The sequence below is a fragment of the Maylandia zebra genome, linkage group LG16 (assembly GCF_041146795.1).
Source record: "Maylandia zebra isolate NMK-2024a linkage group LG16, Mzebra_GT3a, whole genome shotgun sequence".
NCBI lineage: Eukaryota > Metazoa > Chordata > Actinopteri > Cichliformes > Cichlidae > Maylandia > Maylandia zebra.
This window is the reverse complement of record NC_135182.1, coordinates 31,061,542-31,084,425: the sequence shown is the minus strand read 5'-3', so window position 1 is coordinate 31,084,425 and position 22,884 is coordinate 31,061,542. Positions and strand designations below refer to the sequence as shown.

Below are 22,884 nucleotides of genomic sequence, written 5' to 3'. Positions count from 1 at the left end.
GGTGACAGAATGGAAAGCACATGAAAGATGCTGGTTTGAGAAAAGCTATAATCCCAGCTGCTAACCCAAAGCTTCTTTAGGTGGAAGAAAGATTTTAGTTTTTACCTGCAGATTCAGATACTACAAATCTGAATCTGTGTACGAGGTGAAATTTGGAAAAATGTTATTGTTTTATGGAATATTTTATTCCATAACACTTTAAAGGTAATTTGTTTGGAAAAAAATGTCAGTTATGGGTTGTTTTTGGTTGTTTTTTAGGGATTTGGTTTACGGAGGTCCAAATTTACTGGTAGGTTTAGGGTTTACAATGAAATTCATCAGAATTTATCCCATTTTTCCTACATTATTTTAGATGCATACGGCAACTATGAAGCTAATAAATCATAAGTGTACAGGAAGGACTCTCTAGCAACTTCAATCCTTTGTAGGGGAGTAAATTACAAATTCCAAAAAGGAAAGGGTGAGATATTTAACCTTTACTTATCATCTACACGAGCAGCCACCACACATAAAGTACACAAAGTCACCACTTCACCTTTGGAGGAACTATCAGTCTGCCACTGAGCAATCATCAGCTGTCTCATAAAAGCCCAGACGTGGCTGAAATGGACAAGCTGTAGGCCAAGGTGATGAAAGCGGTGAACATCCATTTTTAGAGAGACAGCTCTGTCATACCTCACTTTGAAACTGTAGGTACTTCTAAGTATACACAACCCTGACTACATATGCAATATTTTAGGATTTACATTTAGCCATTATGGATTAACCGATGGTCATTTAAAGAACTCTGTCCAATCAGCTGACCAGTTCACGACAGATGTTAGTCCACCTCACAGCCCTATGTAAAACAGTCCTCAGTGTGAAAGTTATTACGGTCTGTGAAGCCATAAAGTAATTACTTCTGCGGACACCTCCACATCAGAGGACAGGACGAAAGAAATGGACGAAGCAAATCAAATCAAATCACTTTTATTGTCACATCACATGCATTTCTGGATGTGTATACTAAATATTTTTCTACGTGTGTGTGTGTGTGTGTGTGTGTGTGTGTGTGTGTGTGTGTGTGTGTGTGTGTACACATATTTTACAAATTAAATAGAGTAAACAATAAATAATAATAAAGCACAGACCGTCTCTGAGCGAGGTCAAAAAACAGACAGACGGCACAAGGCAAAGTGTTTGTCATAAAAAACATTTTATCAGGTTAAAGTACAGGAACAAAGTACTTCATAACAATGTCGACTTTTTTTAAGTGGACACAAATCAAAAGGGCAGAAACCACCTTTCAACTGCAGCCCAGTCTCACAACTAAACGTGAAACAGAAAAATGTATCTACTTTTTGTGTTCATCGGCAGAAATTATCACATTTTCCAGTCGGTGAACACGAATGTGGAAGTAATGTATTTCAAAAGGAATTTTGAGTCACAAGGACATATTTCTATAGTGAAAGCAGGGAGACTTCACCATGGCAACAAACAAAGAAAAGCTTTAAAAAGCGTGGCAAATCTTGTCATGATCTTTTTCCAAACCTAACCCAGTAATTTTAATGCCTAACCAGTAATAATATTTCTAATAATATATTTTAAAATGATGTGTAAAAATCTTTGGCTTCAAACTTTGGCCTCTAGCATGATCAGTAACACGAATCGCTACAGCTCCAACCTCTCCAACTTCTAAATATAGACATTTTGTTTTCTCTTTTTTCCATTTATTTCATGTTCAAAAGATTAGCGATGAGAGTCCAGGTTGTCTGCCATCCAATGCAATTCATTTATTTTAACAAAAATATACTTGGATCCTTGTCTATTACTTCTTACATTTTAATATTGAGGTATTTTCGAGGGGACTTTTATATATTTTAACACAGCTGAACTATGTTTCAAACAAAGCTCATAAATACAACACTTTTCACCTCTTACAAGTCCAAGCAATACTGAGCCTGAGACAAATGGAAACAATATAAGCACTGTGACAGTCAGACAGTGTCTTGTCTGTCTCTTTTTATTTCTAAAGCAGAAAGCAGTGCATAAAACAATAGGAAGAGCAGCTGAAACAACACTAGCAGTCACTTTCCGCTGTAAAAATGACATCATCTACAGCACAGAAATCAGCTGTATGTAATTAACCTTGACAGCAAATCAGACTAAACTGAACTTTTTACAGTTATCTGCTTTACAAGTGGAACGAAGGACCCTGTTAACAACAATTTTACAACCTCTAACATTCCATGAGAAACAAAAGCCACGACTCCAGCCAAAAGCAGGATAATGATTAAACCTTTCAGTTTTAAAGTCCTGCATGGACAGTTTGGATCAGCATGAGTCATCCTACTTTTTCACTCAATAAAAATGTTTACAAACTTAACCAAGATGTAATACCACATGTGAAAATTGTTTTTTGTCAGCTCACTTACACAAAGGGGAAAACTGACAACAGAAATCAAAGAGGCCAAAAAATGTCGCAACAATCAGAGTTTGGAACATTGGAAAGTGGTTGAAACAGTAACCTGAAAAAAACAACAGCTTTGATGCTGTGCATGCTAGGGCTGACCTCAACACCAGGAGCAACACCCTGATCACCCACAGTTTAAAATGACATGTTGCAACAGCACTTACCAGCCAGAGGGACATCGCAGTTCACTTTGAAGACACCTGGGCAGTAATTCCCTTTAACAGATCCGTAGCTTATTGAACACCGAGCTAGCTTTTCTGGGATTAACACAGCTCTGTTAGTCCCCCACAAAGTTGGATGCACATACCAAAAAAAAAAAAAGAGCCTGACAGTCTGGCCCTTATCCTGACATACTTCCTGAGCTGTATTGTTAGTGCAGGGAGAGGAAACACGCACCGTGGAAAGCCAGTGTCAAGAGATCATAACATGGAAAGTGAGAATACCAGGAGCTATTGTTTGTTCTGATATTTTTTTGCATTTCTTGTAATTTTGCCAAGGTCAGAGGTTAAGATAAAAACAGCCAGAGTTGCTCTCTAATAATCTGTTAGAATCTACAACTTTGACAGATGCTAGCACATTTCAAATCCAGCAAATTATAAAAACTAAAAATTTTACTTCAGAAAAAAAAAGCTTAAAAATCATATAAAAAGTTCAATTTCTGATTTGTTACTTAAGACTCATCATTATTTTTTTTTTTTTTTTTGGGGGGGGGGGGGGGAGCAGTAAGTATAACTAACTTAAAGACAAGCTAGCAAAGAATCTCTACATTCCCACAGACAAAAACCTGTATGTCAAAGATGTAGTCACTATGACCTCACTGACTATAAACATGAGCATTTTTGTCACCATCACAAGAAAGTGAGAAACCAAGGACCTTATGGTTCGACAGTGGAGATATAAACCACAATATTTCTGAGTCTTACTGTATACCATGAAGTTATCTTGTATTTTACTCAAAATGGGACCATAAATTACAAAATTAACATCAAGCTGTAGCAACTAAAACTTGAAATCAGAGATAGCATCAGCAAATCAGGAAAACTATTACTGATTTCATTAATTAAAAAAGCAGTGGGGTCATTTTCTCATATATTTTCATACAGTTCAGACTTCTTTTGCAGCCAACAGTTGTCCCCTGTTGGCCATTAGAAAAAACATGCAGGTTCAAGGCACTTAAGCATTGGATGACAAACAAAAAGTTAATTGCATTATCTTCAACAGTAATACTCCCATTCAAAAAAAATCCAAATTTACGGCATGTTTTTGACTTTAACAACATTCTACTGAGGCTTCAAACCAGTATACTAAACTACTAAGACCATAAATCAAGACTTAAACTCAACAAGGCTTAATTTTTCAACCAGAGTTGTCACCCACTGCTGGCATTAGAAAGTCTGAAGATTTAAGGCACTTTATATGAAGCTTAAAACGTGTAGGTCAGAAAATTTAAGACATCAATAAACTTCACTAAACAGAAAATCTCATTCAAGACGTCGGTGATACATTTACCTTAGAAACAGCTCTCCTACTGTTTGATACTTTTGTGCAAAGTCCGGCACTCTCGCTTTTAACTAAAAGCCAGCTTCACCCCTTCACACAAATTCTAAAACACATCAACAATTAACCTAACATACTTTTCTCTGAGAACATGCAAAATCCACAGAGAAGGAGCGATAACAGGCGTAAGCATTGCTCTGCCATCTAACAGAGTTTGGAGAACACAGTTCTTATTTAGATTTAATGGGCTTAAAATCAGAGGTGAGCTCTGTGGGGCTAAATCTTTTTGAGATCTCCTTCTTCTTATAGATGGAGAGATTTTTGTGAATCTGGCAAGTTTGATGAATATAAGAATTTTTTAAAAGGGCTAACAGAGGAAAGTGCAAAGCTGAGAAGTGCAATTCTCTGTGGGTACTGTCTATAACATTATGCTGCCCTTTTTCCTTTTTTTCGTGTTACAGGAGGTAGGAAACTCTTCTAAACAGATAAATTAAAGCACTAATGTGCTGGCCGAGGTGAAGAGGTCGGCCCTTTGCGACAGAGTCTTTTCTTAAAGAACTAACTCCAAACTAAACAGCCTTCTCTTTTGTTTTTTTAAAACAGACCCTTAATGGAAACCACCTCAGGCCTGACAGATTCATTGCTACTTGTCCGTGAGTTAGGAGGGGACTCTTAGAAAGCAGAGTATGCAGACTGTGAGCAGCCCGAGTGGCATGGAACATTAACATCTCCCTCCAGTTTCCTTTTCTCTTCTCCACATGACTTTTACAAGCTTTTGAAGAAGGAAGGGAAATTTACTTTGCTGGGGGACCCAGAAAAAAAGAATGCCAGATTCATTCATTAAAGATGTAGACAGCCAAAAAGAAAAAAGAACTTGCTGGGTCTGCTGCAAATTCCTTCCACACTTAGTGGAAGGTACTTAACAATGTTTTAATTGCTTTTAAATGGTTTTGGAAGTGGGAACATCAAGGGTTGATCAAAGACACATCTAAAACACGAGTACCCATCAGCAAATTTTGCATGACGGTCTTCTTGCTCATCATAGATTGTCTGAACAAAATAAACATATAGTAATAATGTGGACTCCGGCTCATGTAGGTATTGTGGGTAATGAAAGGGCAGATAGGTTGGCTAAAGCAGCTGTTAAAAAAGTAGATATAGATGTACAGATACCATTGTTGAAAACTGAAGGGAAAAGTATAGTTTGGACAGAAAGTAAGAACTTCTGGCAAATGGCGTGGGATAATGAAACAAAAGGAAGACATTTATATAGTGTACAAAACACGATAGAAGTTAAAAAGAGTAGTGGATTAAATAGTAAGGAAGAGGTTATTGTAAGTATACGAACAGGAAGTGAAGTAAGAAGAAAAGTCAGGAGATGGTAGTAGTGCAACGTCTTTGGATGCAAGCTGTCGTTAAACATGAAAGAAGAAGAAGGACGCATCTAAAACCTGCAGGACACCGGCCCTCGAGCCCTGGGTTTGGACACCATTGCTATAAAGGATGGATCCAGCTCTGGTGATGTCGCCCACTGATTTCTGAGATCCAATTCTTAAGCCTCAACAAGAATGTTTCCACCACCTTGGTTGCAAAAAAGCTAACGAGGTGTACATCTTACCGAGGAAGGGTTGGTCTGTTAAATCGCATGCTCAAAAGACTTGGGATTGACAACAATTGTCCTCCTTTTTAAAACTTTTTTTTTTTTTTAAATTAAATTCAACATGACCCAAAACAAGTGACTGAGCCCATGAAATCAGCAGGAGAGTGTTTACATAGGACAGGTCAGAAAGCAGTTTTCCCCCAAAACACAGCTATCGCCATCTGGTGGCCTTCAGATAGAACATAACTTTTTAGGAACTTCGGCATTGGGTTTATTTTTTTCAACCCAGAAGCTACGTCCATTATTATACTGTCTTCTGGTTTCCCCCTTCATTTGTATTTTATATATATATATATATTTATGTACTTGTTAACTTATCCATCTGAAGACCAGAGTTAGCAGAGTTAAAGGCATGGCCAGTATGACTGACAGGTGTCACCACCACTGATTCAAGACACTGAGCTGGACTTCTTGACTGTTTGTGTGGATTGCTTTCAGCACTTTGGTCAGTGGTTGCTGGGTTTGAAGTGTTTTATAAATTAAGCTGGCTAGGCTGGGCTTGGCCTTGCATCCATATAGTTTGAGGAACTATGCATGCTTGATAATCAAAAGGCTAGCATTCATTTATAACCATTACACTTCACCCCCTCCTCCAAACAAATACCAGTGAGTGATTTCATGGTCCATCCTTCACATTCAAAAGGTTTTTCCTATAAACAGAACAAAGTAAAAATGAATGTGTTTGAAAAACATTTCCGAAAAGTCTCAAAGTCTGTTTTTGTGATGGTATTGAAAGAAAAAACAAAGTTGCACTTTGTTTTCGTAGACCATCAACTTCCCACATCTATATACCCACACATCTAGCTTAAACACAATTTTCATAACAGTGTAGCGGCAGTAAACAACTATAAACACAATGACTGACAGCTTAAAGCATGAGAATGTGTTTCTGTCTGTGCATGTTGTAGTAGATGGAGGGATCCTGTGTGTGTTGTAAACACAGTGAAGCTCTGAGCTTAAACCATATAGGATTCATTCTTCCTAAAGCCTTTCTAAACCCCCCCACCGCTGGATCAAAGCCTGTGTTGTGGGCTTGGTTTGTGACGCAGGGGGGTTACTTTTCTGGCCGGCTGTTATTGTCCCTGAAAGTGCTAAGCCATGAGTGAGGCCTGTGTGGTGAATGCTGCTGCCAAGAGGAGTGTCTGAAATGTTTGTAGTCCTCCCTGCCATGTGTGCTGCGGATAAGGCAGAAGGCCTGGCTTTAAATTGGACGTGCATGTTGCATGACCTCACATTTGTCATGTCTGATTAAACCACACGAACCCCACATAAAAGCCAGCTCTTGCTTTAATATAGATAACAAAATACAACACTGACTGCCCCCTGCTGGCCTATTTTCTCCACAGTCACCAAATGGATTAATTGTTTAAGGAAAGACAGAAGTTTCTGACTTAGTGGCGGAAATCATGAACATGTTGCTCTCTATGCAAATGTTAGGAAGCCACATGGTTAGAGGCTCAGACTGTAAACATAGCAATGCTGCTTCAAATAAACACTAGAAGACCATTTCTATTACTGTGCCCTATTTCACTTCCAAATATGACCGCAGAACAACAAAATATGAAGATGATAAAACAAAACAAAAATAAAACAAAAAAAAGAAATGACACCAGGCACCAACCTGAGACTTTTGGGTCAAATTCCAAACCTTTGTAAAGTTTCTGTTTCTGCATTTTTCAACATTTTCAACCAATAAGATGTTAACCTTCACTGTGAGTGCTTAAATTATTCTACACAATCAAAACTAAAAGTGTGTTAAACAGAACACAGTAACCACCGGTCACTAGGGGACAATGTGTATTCCCCGACTGGTTGGCTAGTTGTTGCTGAAGGAAATCTGTCAAAGAGGGTGCTGAACTAAAAACCTTTTTGTAATTGCTTTAATTGCTATTAGGCTGCCATAGTTCAACATAAAGGGCATGAAAGATGGTGCGTTTTCTGCAAACACTCACCACTTATACTCCGAGCTGTGGGGAATCTGGAGAAAGTGCAGCACCAACCAAAAACAGATAACGTTCAGCTTCAAAGTAAAAGCTCTGTCTTACCATTTCTACCAAAACATTTCAAAATGGGCAACTTTGTTTTGGGTTTGCGTTTCACAGCTTTAATTACGCTGCTCAAGCAGCTTGCAAGCGATTGCAGAGATCCTGACATCTTCGAAGGTTGATAATCACAACAACCTTCTAGCAAGGAAAGCATTCACATAGACGTTCTCAATGCAGCACGATATACACCTGTATGCAACCAACTTCTCCTACCGACAGCCAACATCCATTCACCAGCCAGTCATGGATTACACACTTTTCCCTAGTGAGAGGTCAGGTGGTCACTGACTCGTTTCTAGTCCTGTGTGACTCCACTTCTGGACACCATTTACACCATCACCAGTTTTTCAGTCAAAATAGACAAACATTTAAAAACAAATTCTCTCAAACGTGCAGTCATTTTTTTTTTTTTTTTACTTTATTTAATAGAAAAATAGATTACTCTGCAATCGGTCACAGTAATACTACAGCAACTACCTCTGCCTTCACAGAAGTGGATGTCAAAGATGTTACCAGGTACGCGAAGACACCAAACGCAGCAGGTATACTGGGGACTTAAGAAAACAGAACTGTTGACTGACAGCTAGCGGTGAAATTTTACACACTGCAATTTTATACTCCATCTATAAAGAAATGACACTATAATAACAATATATTATTCCTTAGAGTTCCAGTTTAAATTCAGATCTTATTTTCATTGACGCCATTTGTTTCCCTTGCACGTGCTGTCACACTTCCAGAAAGTCATAAATGCAAGAGTGTTTGCAGCCTCCACCCTTTAGCCTTAAGATTTATACACTGATGACACTGAAAAATAGATTTCAGTTACTGCACTGTATAAAAATGAGGCTAAGATTACCAGCAGACCTTATAGAAGTAAAAAAAAAGTTTGTGTGTATTTGTCTGTGTGTGGTGGTTGTGGCAAGGACACCCTGCCTGTCAGCCTTAGATGTGATACACCCTCTGAACATGGAGCTGCATTTCTTCGCAGCACCCACTGTAACCCATGGCGATGGCGAGCCTGCCCAGCAGCCAGGCATTATGCAAATGTAATCACGCTTGACTGGCCACAAGACTGTGTGTGTGTCCATCGCATGGCTTCACATTTCACCCAAACTTTATTGGTGCCAGTGGTCTTTTTGTCTGCTTTAATTGAATTAACTTCTCAGAAACAGACCTTTGCAGGAGAGCGATGGGACGTAGCATAGCCATCAACCCGGCACGGGAGCTTTTAACTGTGTTTATACTGGAATCATTTAATTCTTCTGAAGGAAAGGAGGGGGGGGGGGGGGGGGGGGGGGGGGGGGGGGGTGTCTCATTTACTTCATTTTATAACTTGATAATTCTTATTTTTAAGAGCTACATGACACATTTGTCACAGTCACAAAGCAAATGCATCGTCAGCACCATCAGACTCACTCCCTTTGCTTGGAAAGAAAAAAAGAAAAAAAAAAAAAAAGTAATTTAAGCTCCTGAAAAAATTTTTCCTCAATCAGCGTGCTGGCTTTAGAAATGCATTCCTGCATGAACAAACTATTTTCTGCCAAAGTCAGAAGAATTTATTGTTGTTTCACAGGACATTTTTGTCTCTGCTCCTCTCACTGGTTTACAGTGGGTGGGGCTCGCTTAGCCTAACTGTCGTCACATGTTCCTGCGCATCAAACCACAGCCACATAAATTAGCCTTGTTTTTAGGTTAATAGATGTAGAGGAATGTCACAAATTGAATGCCAAAAAAAAATAAAATAAAATACAATCAACACACCATAAGTAACACTTTAATTTATGGTAATTATTCCTCAATTTGAAGCTATGGGCATTTTTGTGTAATTACGTGAGTAAGTCTCAGTTTAAGGTACAAAAACAGTCAATGGTAATGTCCCCATCTGCTGGTTAAAAAGCACAGCATCATTAAACCCACATCGAGGAGACCTGAGCTCCACTTTGAAGGGTCTGAAAATCTTCAGATAAAATGCATCACTCTGCTGTTGTTTTGACTACAAGGCGCTGTCTGAAAGAAGGAATGCGTTCATCCTTTCTTCTTTCACTTCGACTGCGGACAAAGTGTCGTGGTGTCCCACCCAGATGCCAAGCAAACAGCGTCACATGGTTTCCTCTGGCAGATAAAAGGGTTGTGGAAGTCCAAATGTTTGGCCAGTGTCTAAGATAATGTAGCGCAAACAGGTTTCTGCCATCTCTATGTGTTTGATTTATGCAGACTCGCAGGCGTGAATGGACTTGAATTCTGCAGGGTGATCTACGGTGGCATTTCAGTTAGATGTGCATCAGACAGCATATAACGCTGGCTCTGACTCAAATGGATATAAAGAGCCCAAAAGTTTCCCCACTGCACAGAAAAGTCATTTTGTGTCAAAAGAAACGCATTTATTCAAAGAGTCAACAGGGAAGTTCAGGAAGAAAGGCCTGTTCTGCTTTTCAGGCTGCTCATTAACTGGCAGAGCATGCTGCTGCTGTCGGGAGTTTCTTTATCCAGATCTGTTCAGGTCAAACACATTGTGAATTCAGCCAAACAACACCAGGGACTGTTGAGATTTAGGCTCACAGCCCTCGGGTCACTCTTGTTATTCATCTTCACATTAATTTCATCACTCCTGGGAGGCAGGAATAGCCAAAAATGTTTCTTTATAACTCACAGAACGTACATTTTCATGTTAATGTAGCCTGGCATGCAACAGTGATTTAATAAGCTAGAAAATCTACTTTAAAAAAAAAAAAAAAAAAAAAAAAAAACCAGCTAGAACCTGCTTTTCCAAAAATTAAAATTCACAGTTAAGAAATAAAAATGGCATCTCTGTTTCTGCAGAAATTTCACTTCTTGTCAAAGGAACTACTGACTTCAGTCAGGATCATCCATCTGTTTTCTGGAGCCTATCCCAGCTTTCATATGGAGAGAGGCGGGGTCTCTCCCTGTGATTGACAGGTCGCTGCCACAGATTACAACACACACTCATATTTACACCTACATCTCATTTAAAATCACCAGTTAACCAAACATGCACGTCCATGGACTGTGGAAGAACACCACAGTACCCGAGGAGAGCATGCAAACTACACACAAAGGCTTCAGCTGATGATCAGAGGCACATCACCTCAATGATTAGTACTCAATTTCCAGTACTTGATGGTTTAATTTTAAGTGGTATGGCTCTGTTGTGCGTCTCAAACAGTCTCACTGAACAGAGCAGGATTCAGTGACAACAGACTCTACAGTGAAGCAATGAATGTGCATAAATGTTGGACACAGCCATTGAGATATCAAACACTGATTAAGTCCTACTGTGAAGCTTGGGCCGTTTGGCCACCTTGATGTTTTAAAACCACACATGACAAACGAGAGGTGGATAAAAAATATGCTTGCTTAATCCTTTTACTATAATTTACAAGCTGAACATCAAGTTTGCATTTTTGTGTTTGTTTTGTAGAAAGAATGCAGGTTTCAGGGGAGTTTGGGTTCCAAAGCAGCTTGCAGAGGAAGACATCATGTGAACCATCAACTAATGTAGGCTTTCTCTGAAATGCCTGATCTTGACTTATTGCACTCTGTTGTATTATTTCATGGATGAATGAATAGTAGAAAGTTTAAGCATGTGTCACAGGAAACTGCCTTTAAGAATTAAACACAATTACCTGATTTAGAAATCAATTTTCAACTGTCTTTTCTTTTCTTTTTCAAAGGTGTGACTGCGTACCCTGGGCCTCAGTTTTGGCAGCTCACCTCTTTTACTCCATAAAAGACCCTGACATGCTGAGAGCTAATCCCAGAGTCTAAATTTAAGAATGCACATGTGTTAAAGGCTTGGCTACGGTGGAGCTTAGCAGTAATATAAGACAATAGCACAAAAGGGATCTCAGGAATGTGCCACAAAAGTGAAAGTGCAGAGAGAGGAATGCTATGCAGTGAGGCGATAAGTAACAGTGTCGCGGTGGAGGGAGCTGCTCGCTGATAATGCAGCCATTAAGGCAACTTGTTCAGCTTCATCTAAAACCATTAAAGGCACTTTATCTAACATTAGACTGTTAAATTCATTATTGTTATCTGAGAAAAGAGGAGGCAAAGATTTCCCTGAAAGATGGCGTGCAGAAAGTTAACAGATTTAGTTTGTCTTTTGAACCCAAAAAATGTGATGCAATGTCACTTTGCTGCAACAATTAATTAGCATTTACGGTACAACTGCAACTGCAGACATACATCAGTCAAAATAAAGCACATTTAATGGCAGAATAACAGTTCAGGGCAGTATAGTGCGAGTATAAGATTAGTACAACTCTGTTCTTATGTAACTATGAGTCATTCTCATTATCCCATGTCAACAAGTACGATATTACTTGCATACCCAGAGTAATATTAGCCTCCAGTCAGAGTTGATACACAGACCTAACACTACAACACAATAAGGTGGAGGTATTCAGGCTATTTTCAGAGTCATGCCACAAAGCTGCCAAGGCAGATAGGCACGCAGGAGGCAAACAAGCAGCAGATTATGTTCTGAGAACTCCTGTGACTATCGTGATGTAAAATGAAGTGGGATTAAAGGGTAAAACCCCTCAATTTAGGTAATCCAATATGTCATTCTTTCAGTCTGGGAAAGTCCATGAAGAATCAACGAAACCAGACCTGCATTAAAGCCAAATGCTTTTAGGCTTTTACAGCCATATGTATTCTTTTCCTCCTTTGCTTTGATGCGTGGGATGAAGCACAGTTGTCTTTGTCCCATACAAATAAAAACAAGATGAATCAGGAGGCAATGCACAAAGAAACGAAACTTAGCCAATAATAATAATAATAAATATTTCAGTTACTAAAACGTCCAATTAAATACATACTGTTTTCATACTTAATTAAAAATAAAGGAAATCTGAGTCTAATATCCATAATGCCTTTCAAGGGTGTTGCTTGAGTGGCACTGAACAGTTCTAAAGAGTTTCAGAGTGAGAGATGGAGGATAAAAGAGTGTCCTTCTTCTATGCTATGTCCTAAATGCATTAGAAACTTCATCCAGTGCATAAATGAGGCTTCAGCAGTCTGGGCTCAGTCAAACAGACCAAGGATTCTGAGATTTGTCCATTATCTCATCGCTTTCCTTTTTGAAATGTAAGTTTTCTTCTTAGATAAACGTTTTCTTTCATATGTTTTTAAAGGTTAGCAAGAGTAGCAAGTTTTACAACAGCGCTGTTTAGGATGATATGACGGGGTTATTCAACATGCTGTCAGATATCGCCAGCATCACAGGGGTAAGCATAAGATGTTACAGTTAAAGGTTTTATACTCTGCAGTTGCATCGCTTGACTTTCATACACGGAGTAAGTTTACGGACAAAAGTATCGGGATGCACAGTCACTTAATCTTTGAGTTGTTTGGGAATCAGAGGAACTCACCCATGTATAAGTTACAGAGCGTGTTCAAGTCCTGCGGTGCATAGAGCATAAAAGTCGCCAATGCTCTGCTGACTCAGTAACTGCAGACCTCATCTGGCATTAACATCAGCACAGAAACTGTGTGCCGGGAGCTTCATGGCATGGGTTTCCATGGCCAAGCAGCTCCTGTAGGTGTAATCTGTAGGTGCCCAGTACTTTTGTCTTTACAGTGCATGTTTAATTACCAATTATTTCGTACTTTAGCTTTTACTTGTTGGTTAGGTTAGAATCAGAATCAGAATACTTTATTGATCCCTGGGGGAAATAATTTTTTGTTACAGTGCTCCATTTTAAACCAACATTAAGACAAGACAGACAATACGCTAACTAAGAATAGTACAATATATACATATATATACATACATAAGTCACTTATAAATAAATATTTGGAAAAGAAACATGTGTAGTTGTAGCAGCAAACAGTGTGTTAAGTGGATGCGTTGTACAGGGAGATGGCCACAGGCAGGAATGATTTCCTGTGTCGTTCAGTGGTGCTTTTCGGTAATCTCAGTCTCTCACTGAACGAGCTCCTGTGACTGACCAACATGTCATGGAGTGGGTGGGAGGTGTTATCCAACATTGTCTTTATCTTGGACAGCATCCGCCTCTCCGACACCACCTTGAGGGAGTCCAGCTCCATCCCCACAACATTGCTGGCCTTACGGATCAGTTTATTAAGTCTGTTGGCATCTGCGACCCTCAGCCTGCTCCCCCAGCATGCAACAGCATAGAGGATCGCACTGGCCACAACAGACTCATAGAAAATCCTCAGCATTTTCTGGCAGATGTTGAAGGACCTCAGTCGCCTCAAAAAATAGAGACGACTCTGGCCCTTCCTGTAAAGTGCTGTGGTGTTTTTAGCCCAGTCCAGTTTATTGTCAATGTGTACTCCAAGGTATTTATAGTCCTCCACAATGTCAACACTGACCCCCTGGATTGAAACAGGGGTCAAGTGTTTCCTGGTCTTCCTGAAGTCCACGATCAGTTCCTTGGTTTTTGCCATGTTGAGCTGCAGATGATTCTGCTCACACCACGTGACAAAGGAGTCGACCACAGCCCGGTACTCTGTCTCATCATCCCTGCTGATGCATCCAACCACCGCAGAGTCATCAGAAAACTTCTGAAGATGGCAGGTCTCTGTGCAGTGGCTGAAGTCTGTGGTGTAGAGGGTGAAGAGGAAGGGGGAGAGGACAGTCCCCTGTGGTGCCCCTGTGTTGCTAATCACCTTGTCAGACACACACTGTGGGAGACGTACATATTGTGGTCTTCCTGTCAGGTAATCAACAATCCAGGACACCAGAGAAGCATCCACCTGCATCGCTGCTAACTAATCACCCAGGAGGGTCGGCCTGATGGTGTTGAAAGCACTGGAAAAGTCAAAAAACATGACCCTCACAGTGCTCGCCGGCTGGTCCAGATGGGTGTAGACACGATTGAGCAGGTAGATGATGGCGTCCTCTGTTCCGAGACGAGGCTGATAAGCGAACTGAAGGGGATCCAGATGTGGTCTTACTATGGGTCGCAGCTGGTCCAGGATGAGCCTTTCCAGGGTCTTCATGATGTGGGAGGTCAGTGCCACGGGCCTGTAATCCTGGGGGCCACTGGGACGAGGCGTCTTTGGTACAGGGACGAGGCGTGATGTCTTCCACATCACCGGGACCCTCTGCAGACTCAGACTCAGCATAAACAGTTTATGAAAGACTCCACACAGCTGGGGGGCACAGGCCTTGAGGACAAGGGGACTCACTCCGTCTGGTCCAGCAGACTTGCCTGAGTGAAGTCTCCTCATTTGCATCTCAACCTGGTATTGAGTGAAGGTGATGGGTGGGGGAGGGGTGTCAGGAATCTCACAGGAGGCAACATGTGAAGAGAGAGGCTGGCACAGTGGTGTGGCTCTGGATTCCAGGCTGACTACAGGTGAGGTTGTGGGGGTGGGAGCAGACACTGTGGTGTCGAATCTATTGAAAAACAGATTCAACTCGTCGGCTCTGTTCTCACCTCCCTCAGCTCCCCTGCTGTTGGTTGGCCTGAATCCAGTGATGGTCTTCATGCCCCTCCACACCTCTCTCATGCTGTTCTGCTGGAGTTTCCACTCCAGCTTCCTCCTGTAATTGTCCTTAGCCTCTCTGATCTTGTCCTTTAGTAACACCTGGACCTTCCTCACCTCCTCTTTGTTGCCCCCTCTAAAAGCCCTCTTCTTGTTGTTGAGGAGGGCTTTGATGTCCTTAGTCACCCACGGCTTGTTATTTGGGTAACAATGAACAGTCTGAGCTGGAACAATGGAGTCGGTGCAGAAAGTTATGTAGTCTGTGATACACTCAGTAAGCCCATTGATGTCCTCGGCGTGAGGCTCACAGAGTGTTTCCCAGTCGGTCACCTCGAAACAGCCCTGTAGTTCCGCTATTGCCTCCTCTGACCACCTCCTAACAGTCCTGGTGGTCACAGGTTCCCTCCTCACAATTGGCACATAGCGGGGGGTGAGGTGAATCAGGTTATGATCTGACCTACCAAGTGGGGGGAGGGAGGAGGAGCTGTATGCATCCTTGACGTTAGCATACAGTAAGTCTAAAGTTTTCTCTCCCCTGGTGGGACAGTCCACATATTGTTTGAATGTTGGTAGTGTATTGTCCAGTGATACATGGTTGAAGTCACCCGAGATCACAATAAAGGCACTCGGGTGCTGAGTCTGTAGCCGAGCTATGGCAGAGTGGATAGTGTCACATGCAGCTGTGGGGTTAGCAGAGGGGGGAACATAAACAGCCACCAAGATGACGTGAGAGAATTCCCTGGGTAAATAATACGGCCTGAGTCCAACAGCACACAGTTCAGTGTCCGGGCAACAAATCCTTTCTTTGATTGTTATGTTGGCAGGGTTACACCACCGGTTGTTAACTAAAACAGCAAGCCCACCTCCTTTACGCTTACCGCTAGCGATGCTGTCCCTGTCCGCCCGAACAGTGTGGAAGCCTTCCACGGAAGCATTCTCATCGGGAATGACCTGGTGCAGCCATGATTCGGTGAAACACATCAGGCTACACTCTCGGTATTCCCTCTGACTCCGTACCAGTGCTGAGAGCTCGTCGATTTTACTTGCCAACGATCGCACATTTCCCATCACGATAGACGGCAGACACGGTTTAAACCTCCTCCTCGCTTCGAGCCTCCGCTGTCTCACCGTCACCTTTTTTCTTCTCTTCTGTCCTTGACCTCTGCATCCCCGATGTGTTTTCCTCCAAATTTCAGCTGGTACTTCTGCGGGCACTTCTGCGGGCCTGGCCAGCGAGCCGGCCGGCATCAGGGCGATCAGCTGATCTCTGGAGTAAACAGTCCGTGCGTGTAGGAGATGTGCCGCGGTCCCGTTCCATGATAAAAGTAACAGTTCCACGGCCACCAGAAGAACAAAAACTCTCTCAATCCACATGATTGAGTAAGAGATAGAAAACGGAGGAAAATACAAGTCAGAAAAAAAAAAGAATACGTAAGAAAAAAGAGCTAAACTAAGAGAAAAGCAGGAGCGACTGTAACTGTAGGTTAGGCACTAAAAACAGCTCTTTTGGAAATAAAATATTCTGACTTGTGACAGGGGATCTTCTGCAGCCACATGTGAAGACTGGGAAGCGAGCAATCTGTGTTACCGCTACAACATGGCACAGACAAGTTGTGCTTAATGGCTGGAAACAAAACTGCCGTATCCAACCACCTGCAAATGCAAACAGGCTGGTTTATCATCATGTCAAATAATCAGCTATTGATCAGAATAACTTTGATTATGTTTTTTTGCATAATCGAGCAGCCTTATAAGACACCAATGCCCAAAATCTCTAGTCCCAGTGCCATTTACAGCCCTGCCTGCAGTAGACAAATGCAGCTGGAATCATGACAAGGATAGCGAACTAAAAGCATAAAAAAAGTCTGCAGACACATTCCAATCATCTAGATATCATTTTAATCATCCCACACGTGTGAATCTAAATAGAATCACTATATTTTCAGCTTTAGTGTGAACACGGGCCTTGGAGCCACCCTAAATAAACTCCCGGCCGGCCCATGTGACATAAATGCGCGGCATGTCGTCGTGGTCGTGTAGGGTTTCAGGCGCGTGTAACAAATGTGCAGCATCGCGTCCAAGAGTGTGATTTAATTAAAGATTCCTTTGCCCTGTGCACGGGGTGGGACACGCCTGCTCTCATTAACAGGGATCAGGACAGGAACGTGAAACATGCAACTTTTTTCTCTTGTTTTTTTTTTTTTCTCTCCTTTTAAATGGCGGGCCTCTGAGTTTCTGCTCGCATTTTACTAATAATAACTGCACAAGCTTTCACGACAGAACAAACTACCGTTGTCCCCTGTTGTTACATTAAGGGCCCTGAAAGCCACCATACATGTAAAAAAACAGACAAAAACAAACAAACAAAACAAAAAAAACAACGCTTTTTTAGTTACAGGAATATGGATAAAGACACAGCTTGATGCGTCAGTGTGAGGAAGTTACAGGACTGGTGTCCAATTACAGAGTTACATACTTTCTATACAAACACTTTTTATATTTATTGGACACTTTATGGTGACGTTTCATCATACCAATTGTGCCTTCTTATTTGTTTTGTTTTTTTACAGTCTAGAAACCACATTCCAGAGCAAATACCTATGATATTCCTCCTAAGAGGGATGTGTAAGTGAGGAAATCTATCCCTTAAAAAAAAAAGGGGGAGGGGGGAAGAGAAATGAAAACAGTAAAGGCAAACTGGCAACAAAGATCTGCCTCAGCTTGTTACAAACATTAGTGCAAAATGGAGAGATGAAAAAAATCTGGGGTCTTTCTTCCTGTGTGTATTCAGAGTAAATGCAGCATGTCAAGGGGGGGTTATTACGCCCCCAAAGAAAAACATTCTCCTGATGATGAAAACATGATTGGGCGACCTGGGCAGCCCAGCCTAACTTTTGCTCCACTGTCACAGTAATTACCCTTGGAGCCCTGTGGCATCAGACCTTGGCGAAAAGACCCCGGGAAAAGAGAGGAGGCACAAATATCAACAAAAGACACATTTTGAGGCAAAAAGGATGCGACCTGGGAGAGCCGAGCTGCCTGTCCATCACTCGGAAGCGTTGTGAATGGCTACAAAAGCCCCCAGAGCGACACTTTGTGGGATTTCGACGTTGCCAAGAGCGAATGCCACATCGCCTTGCCAAGTTTTAGGAGCGAAGACAAGAAAATTCACCCCCCTCAAACACACACACACATAAAAAAATATCAACAAAACTGGAGCATAAAAAGGCCACATTCACAGCTACACAAAGCCATCGAAGCTGGATGGTATAAGACCAAACAGTGTGTATTATGTAGCACTGCTGCAACAAGGTCCGAGGCCGAGGTGCAAGTAAGATCTCAGCTTTACGTTCTAAGAAAAGAAGCAAACAACTGGGACTCTGGAGGGAAAATTTAGCTGCTCTCTGCTTTAATCTATTATTTCGACTGTCATTCTATCCACTGTGCTTTGCCAAGTGAATTAAAGACACTTTAAGAAGCTCATTTTGTATCCCTTTATCTTCTCGTTCCAGAGGCTTTGTGGCAAACGTCACGCATCGCTGCATCAGTAATGTCCTGAAAGGCTATTTGGAAAAGAAATATCCGCTCATCGGATTCACACATCCTCTGCCTGCAAGGCTTTGAAAGTAGAAAGCTGTTTGACTCCCAAAAGAAAGAAAAGGCCAAAAGTCGGATAATTACACGCCTGCTGTTGACATAAAAACTTTTTGATGTGCGTGCATTAATACTACATTTGATATTTAACGGCAAATAGTTATGATTCGCTATTATTAAAGCAAATCTTTCCTTCTGCTTCATATCTGAACAAAAAGTTTATGTAAGATGGATATACAACTCAATTTTGTAAATTATGAGTGTCAAACATAAGGCCCGGGGACCAGAATCAGCCTAGAAAAGACTCCAATCTGGCCCACTGGACAGCTTTGAAAACATGAAGGTGGGCATAAATTTTTGGGATGGATGACCATCATGTATGTCTGACTGTAAGCCAGTGTGTCTCATTCATGCACACAGGCAAATAGTCACGTGCACACTCACAGCCACATCCTAACATTCATCAACTCTAAACGTTCATAACAACGGACCTAATCAGACGTTTATCTTAAAGAACCTAACAAAGGCAAAATGGCTAAAGCTACAGCTATCATACCAGAGCCAGATACAAATCAGCAGCCAGTTATAAGAATAATCATAGAGATGAGTGAAAAAGAGAGAAGGGTTGATATCTTGTTATTGTAGTAACGAGAACATACCCGTCTAGCGAACCTGTTTTGTTATACAACAACAACAATCTTTATTTATAGAGCACATTTAAAAGCCTTGGGCATACCAAAGTGCTTTACATAAAACAATAAAAGGTTCAAACATTGATAACGGATAAATAAAAATAACGAGTTATGTTCATAGATAGAAGCTACCAATAAGAATGACTACAGCACATGGGTAATAGCAAGATAAAAGCTGTACCACCATAATAAAAGACACCAATAGAAAGATAGGAGGGAATTAATACAAGAGGTCAATAGGTCACAGCAACCAAACAAACAAACAAACAAACCAGCAATTAAAAGGTGGAGAAGGCAAGTTTAAAAAGATATGTTTTAAGCTGTGATTTAAAAGAATGAATAGAATCAGATGCCCGGATGCCAATCGGGAGATTGTTCCACAGCACAGGTGCAACAAGAGCAAACGATCGATCACCTCTAGTCTTAAGTCGAGATCTGGGCTGAGCCAGCAGTAACTGTGACGATGACCTTAAAGCCCTAGCAGGAGCATAAGGGTTTAAAAGGTCCTTAAGGTAGCTGGGTGCAGTGTTGTTAGTAATTTTAAAAGTAAACAACAAAATTTTAAATTGAATACAATATTTGACAGGCAACCAGTGCAGATCGGCAAGGACAGGAGTAATGTGGGCAAACTTGCTGGTTTTAGTTAGAATGCGAGCTGCAGCATTCTGAACTGTCTGTAATCTCTGTAAAAGGGAAGAGTGGAGACCACAATAAAGTGAATTACAATAGTCTAGCCTCGACGTTACAAAGGCGTGGATGAGCTTTTCGAGATCTTATATAAATATAAGTTATATAAATCTACTGCACCTGGTTTTGTTTTGGTGTACAGCAACTCATTCTCATTGAATTAACTGTACTAATTTAAAGAAGCAGAGCACTTTAGAAGATCCTGCAAGCTAAAAAGTTCATTTATTTTATTACGTTATTCAAAATATTATTGGCATTTTGCATTTTGAATAAATTTTCTTTAATGTTTATACTGTCAGTTATAGTTCTTAAAAAAAATTCCTTCCATATCTCCAACTACCTCAAATTTGTCCTTCCTGTCGAGCACTATAACGATAAAAACCAGGTGTCCCGATACAACCAAACGAACAAACACCAGTTTTCATTGGAAGAGTTCACAAATCCAGGCCTGAAAATGATGTTAGAGATTGCATTAGCCAAATGTTTTCTGCTGTCAATAAAAAAAACTCAAGGCTGTCCGCCACTTTGACAGATTAACATACTGATGGAGGATCTACTGTAACACAAAACACTGATAGAATATAAATTTATGAATTTGTTACCAGTTATTAACATAACTGGGTAACACATCAGGTTAGGAGTCCGGCCAGTAGCATGCTCACTCTTTCCTGATATTGACAGTTTTGCATTATGAATTTGTTGCCAGGGACAGATCATCAACTCGAAGAACTCCTGACTCATGGTATTCGTTGCAAAGTTTATTGGGTTGTTGATAAAGATGCAAAGAGACAGAGAGTCATTAAAAGTGCCTCATTTGAGGGGAACAGATTCACTATATCAAGATTCGCAATATGAGATGAGATAGCCTTATTTAGTCCCAGAGACGGGAATTTCACATATCAGGATAAACTTACTGCCTTTGTCATCTTCTGATCTAAATCCTTTGCATAACAACTTGAAGTCGAAGACAATAAATCATTCAGTCCAGATTGTCACATGCTCCATTGAAAGCTTGCAGCATCAGAATAAAATGTCTGCAAGAGGTTAAATTCCTGTGTGTGCAGGCATTAAAAAGGGAAAATGATGGGGGTTAACTTTTGCTGAGGCATCACGCCCTTTTCCCGGTCAAGTACACAGTGGGCACCTCTCCACAGAGGAACACACAGAGAGGGTCTTGTTCTGTAGCCCATGTGCAGGTCAGTGCCGGCAGGTAGGAGTGAAATGATAGGCCTCCCCAGAGACACGGCACAGAGGACACACTGTTTCCCAAAGCAAATGCATTCACTGGAATGCAATATGGGGCAGCAGGTAACTCTCAGTTCACCGCATACCTTTATCGAAAACCTTCAAATGCCAGGAAAGCCCCCGCCTGCCATCTGACACTTTGGTGGGAATTCAGAAATAGGGGAGTTTGAGAGCAGCACCTGACAGGCATCGAAATGAAATGAGGATTCATTTCTTAAGGAAGGAGCAGTCCAGCATATTACTGGTGTCAGACTGGCTACTAACACAACCTTGTTTCGCATTTTAAAAAGTACTTATGAAAGTCCTATAGACAAGTCTGGATTCACAGAAAAATGTACTGATTTAAATGCAGAAGGAAAATCTGAATGAAAACATGCTAAATGTCAAATCCAACACTGAAATTTCATTGTAATTCAGTTTAATTGTCACACCTTTAATCTAACTCTAAGAGGAATAAAAAAGCCAGAAAAGGGCTGAGATTTTCAGCCTTCCTTGACTTAACCAGTTAACATGAAAACAACAGCAGCACTGACCGTGAAGAGCATCGGCACAGCATCAGCAACCAACATCCAGTTAAAGCCTTCTTTAAAACAGCAGTTAATTCATAAGTTAACATAACTCTGATCAAACCCAATAATGGGAAACTTTAAAGGAAAATATGAGACAAAAATACAAACCAGAGGGGGAAAAAAAAAAAACCAATAACTACTGTAGCAAGTGGGCTTTGTGATATTCCTTACACATTCCTTATGTCAGCCACTGGTTTGTGGACTCTCCAAAAAAATAAAATAAAATAAATCAAGTTGTATATTTTAACCATCAATCTTGTTCATTTTTTTCCCTGTTTTGACTGAGAAACTGGAGACATTGTGCAGGTCAGCACAGTAAGAACTCTGCCACCAAAAAATACCCCACTTTTTCATGCAGTTTACAAATGAACATCATGCTCACAATCATGCTGTTGTAAATTAGACTTTAAACTAGAGAGTAAGACCATTACTCTCTAGCAATGGGATAATGAGATCATAAATCAATTAACAAGCAGGATGTTTTTTTTCAATAGACGTTTTATACGTTACACTTTTTACTACAGCCAGTGAGTGACCGCCTGCTGGGTTATTCAGAAAACGCTGGTTTCATCCCTTCATCATTTATTAGCTAGTCAACATAACACAGAGGGAGACTTTTGTCCACAAGATCTGTTTAGAAGAAGTAAAATACATCTGTGAGGTAAAAATCTGAAACAGTTTCTTGTGGCTGCCTCCCTTCTTTCACCAATGACCTCCCACTTTCCTCTGTCATTCAACAGATTGGTGGTTTCAGCCCTGCATGGCTACTGTGCAGATCTCCAGATGTGCACGACTCCACGGCTGGCCTCCTCAACTCCTACCACATCCTACAGTTTAGGCTGTGAACTGGCAGGAACTTGCCAGAGATGGGCTTTATGGTCAAAAGTACCCACTAAATTCTTAGTCAGCAGCATTGTACATAGGGACCACCTAATAAAAATTGGTTCATGCCCCAACCTCA

General features: G+C 41.0%; 1 protein-coding gene across 11 annotated transcripts in view; it reads right to left on the bottom strand.

Moving 5' to 3' along the window:
* The window catches only part of tns1b (tensin 1b), a 197,548-nt gene that overhangs the window by 167,839 nt on the left and 6,825 nt on the right, over positions 1–22,884 (bottom strand). The window contains exon 1 of one of the 11 annotated variants that reach the window (XM_076875271.1): positions 2,617–2,753. The exons of the other annotated variants lie outside the window; for them this stretch is intronic. Coding sequence (XP_076731386.1) covers positions 2,617–2,631 — 15 coding nt within the window. The 5' untranslated portion in view covers positions 2,632–2,753. Of the gene's footprint in view, positions 1–2,616; positions 2,754–22,884 lie in introns of those variants that run through there. 11 annotated transcript variants of the gene reach the window in all.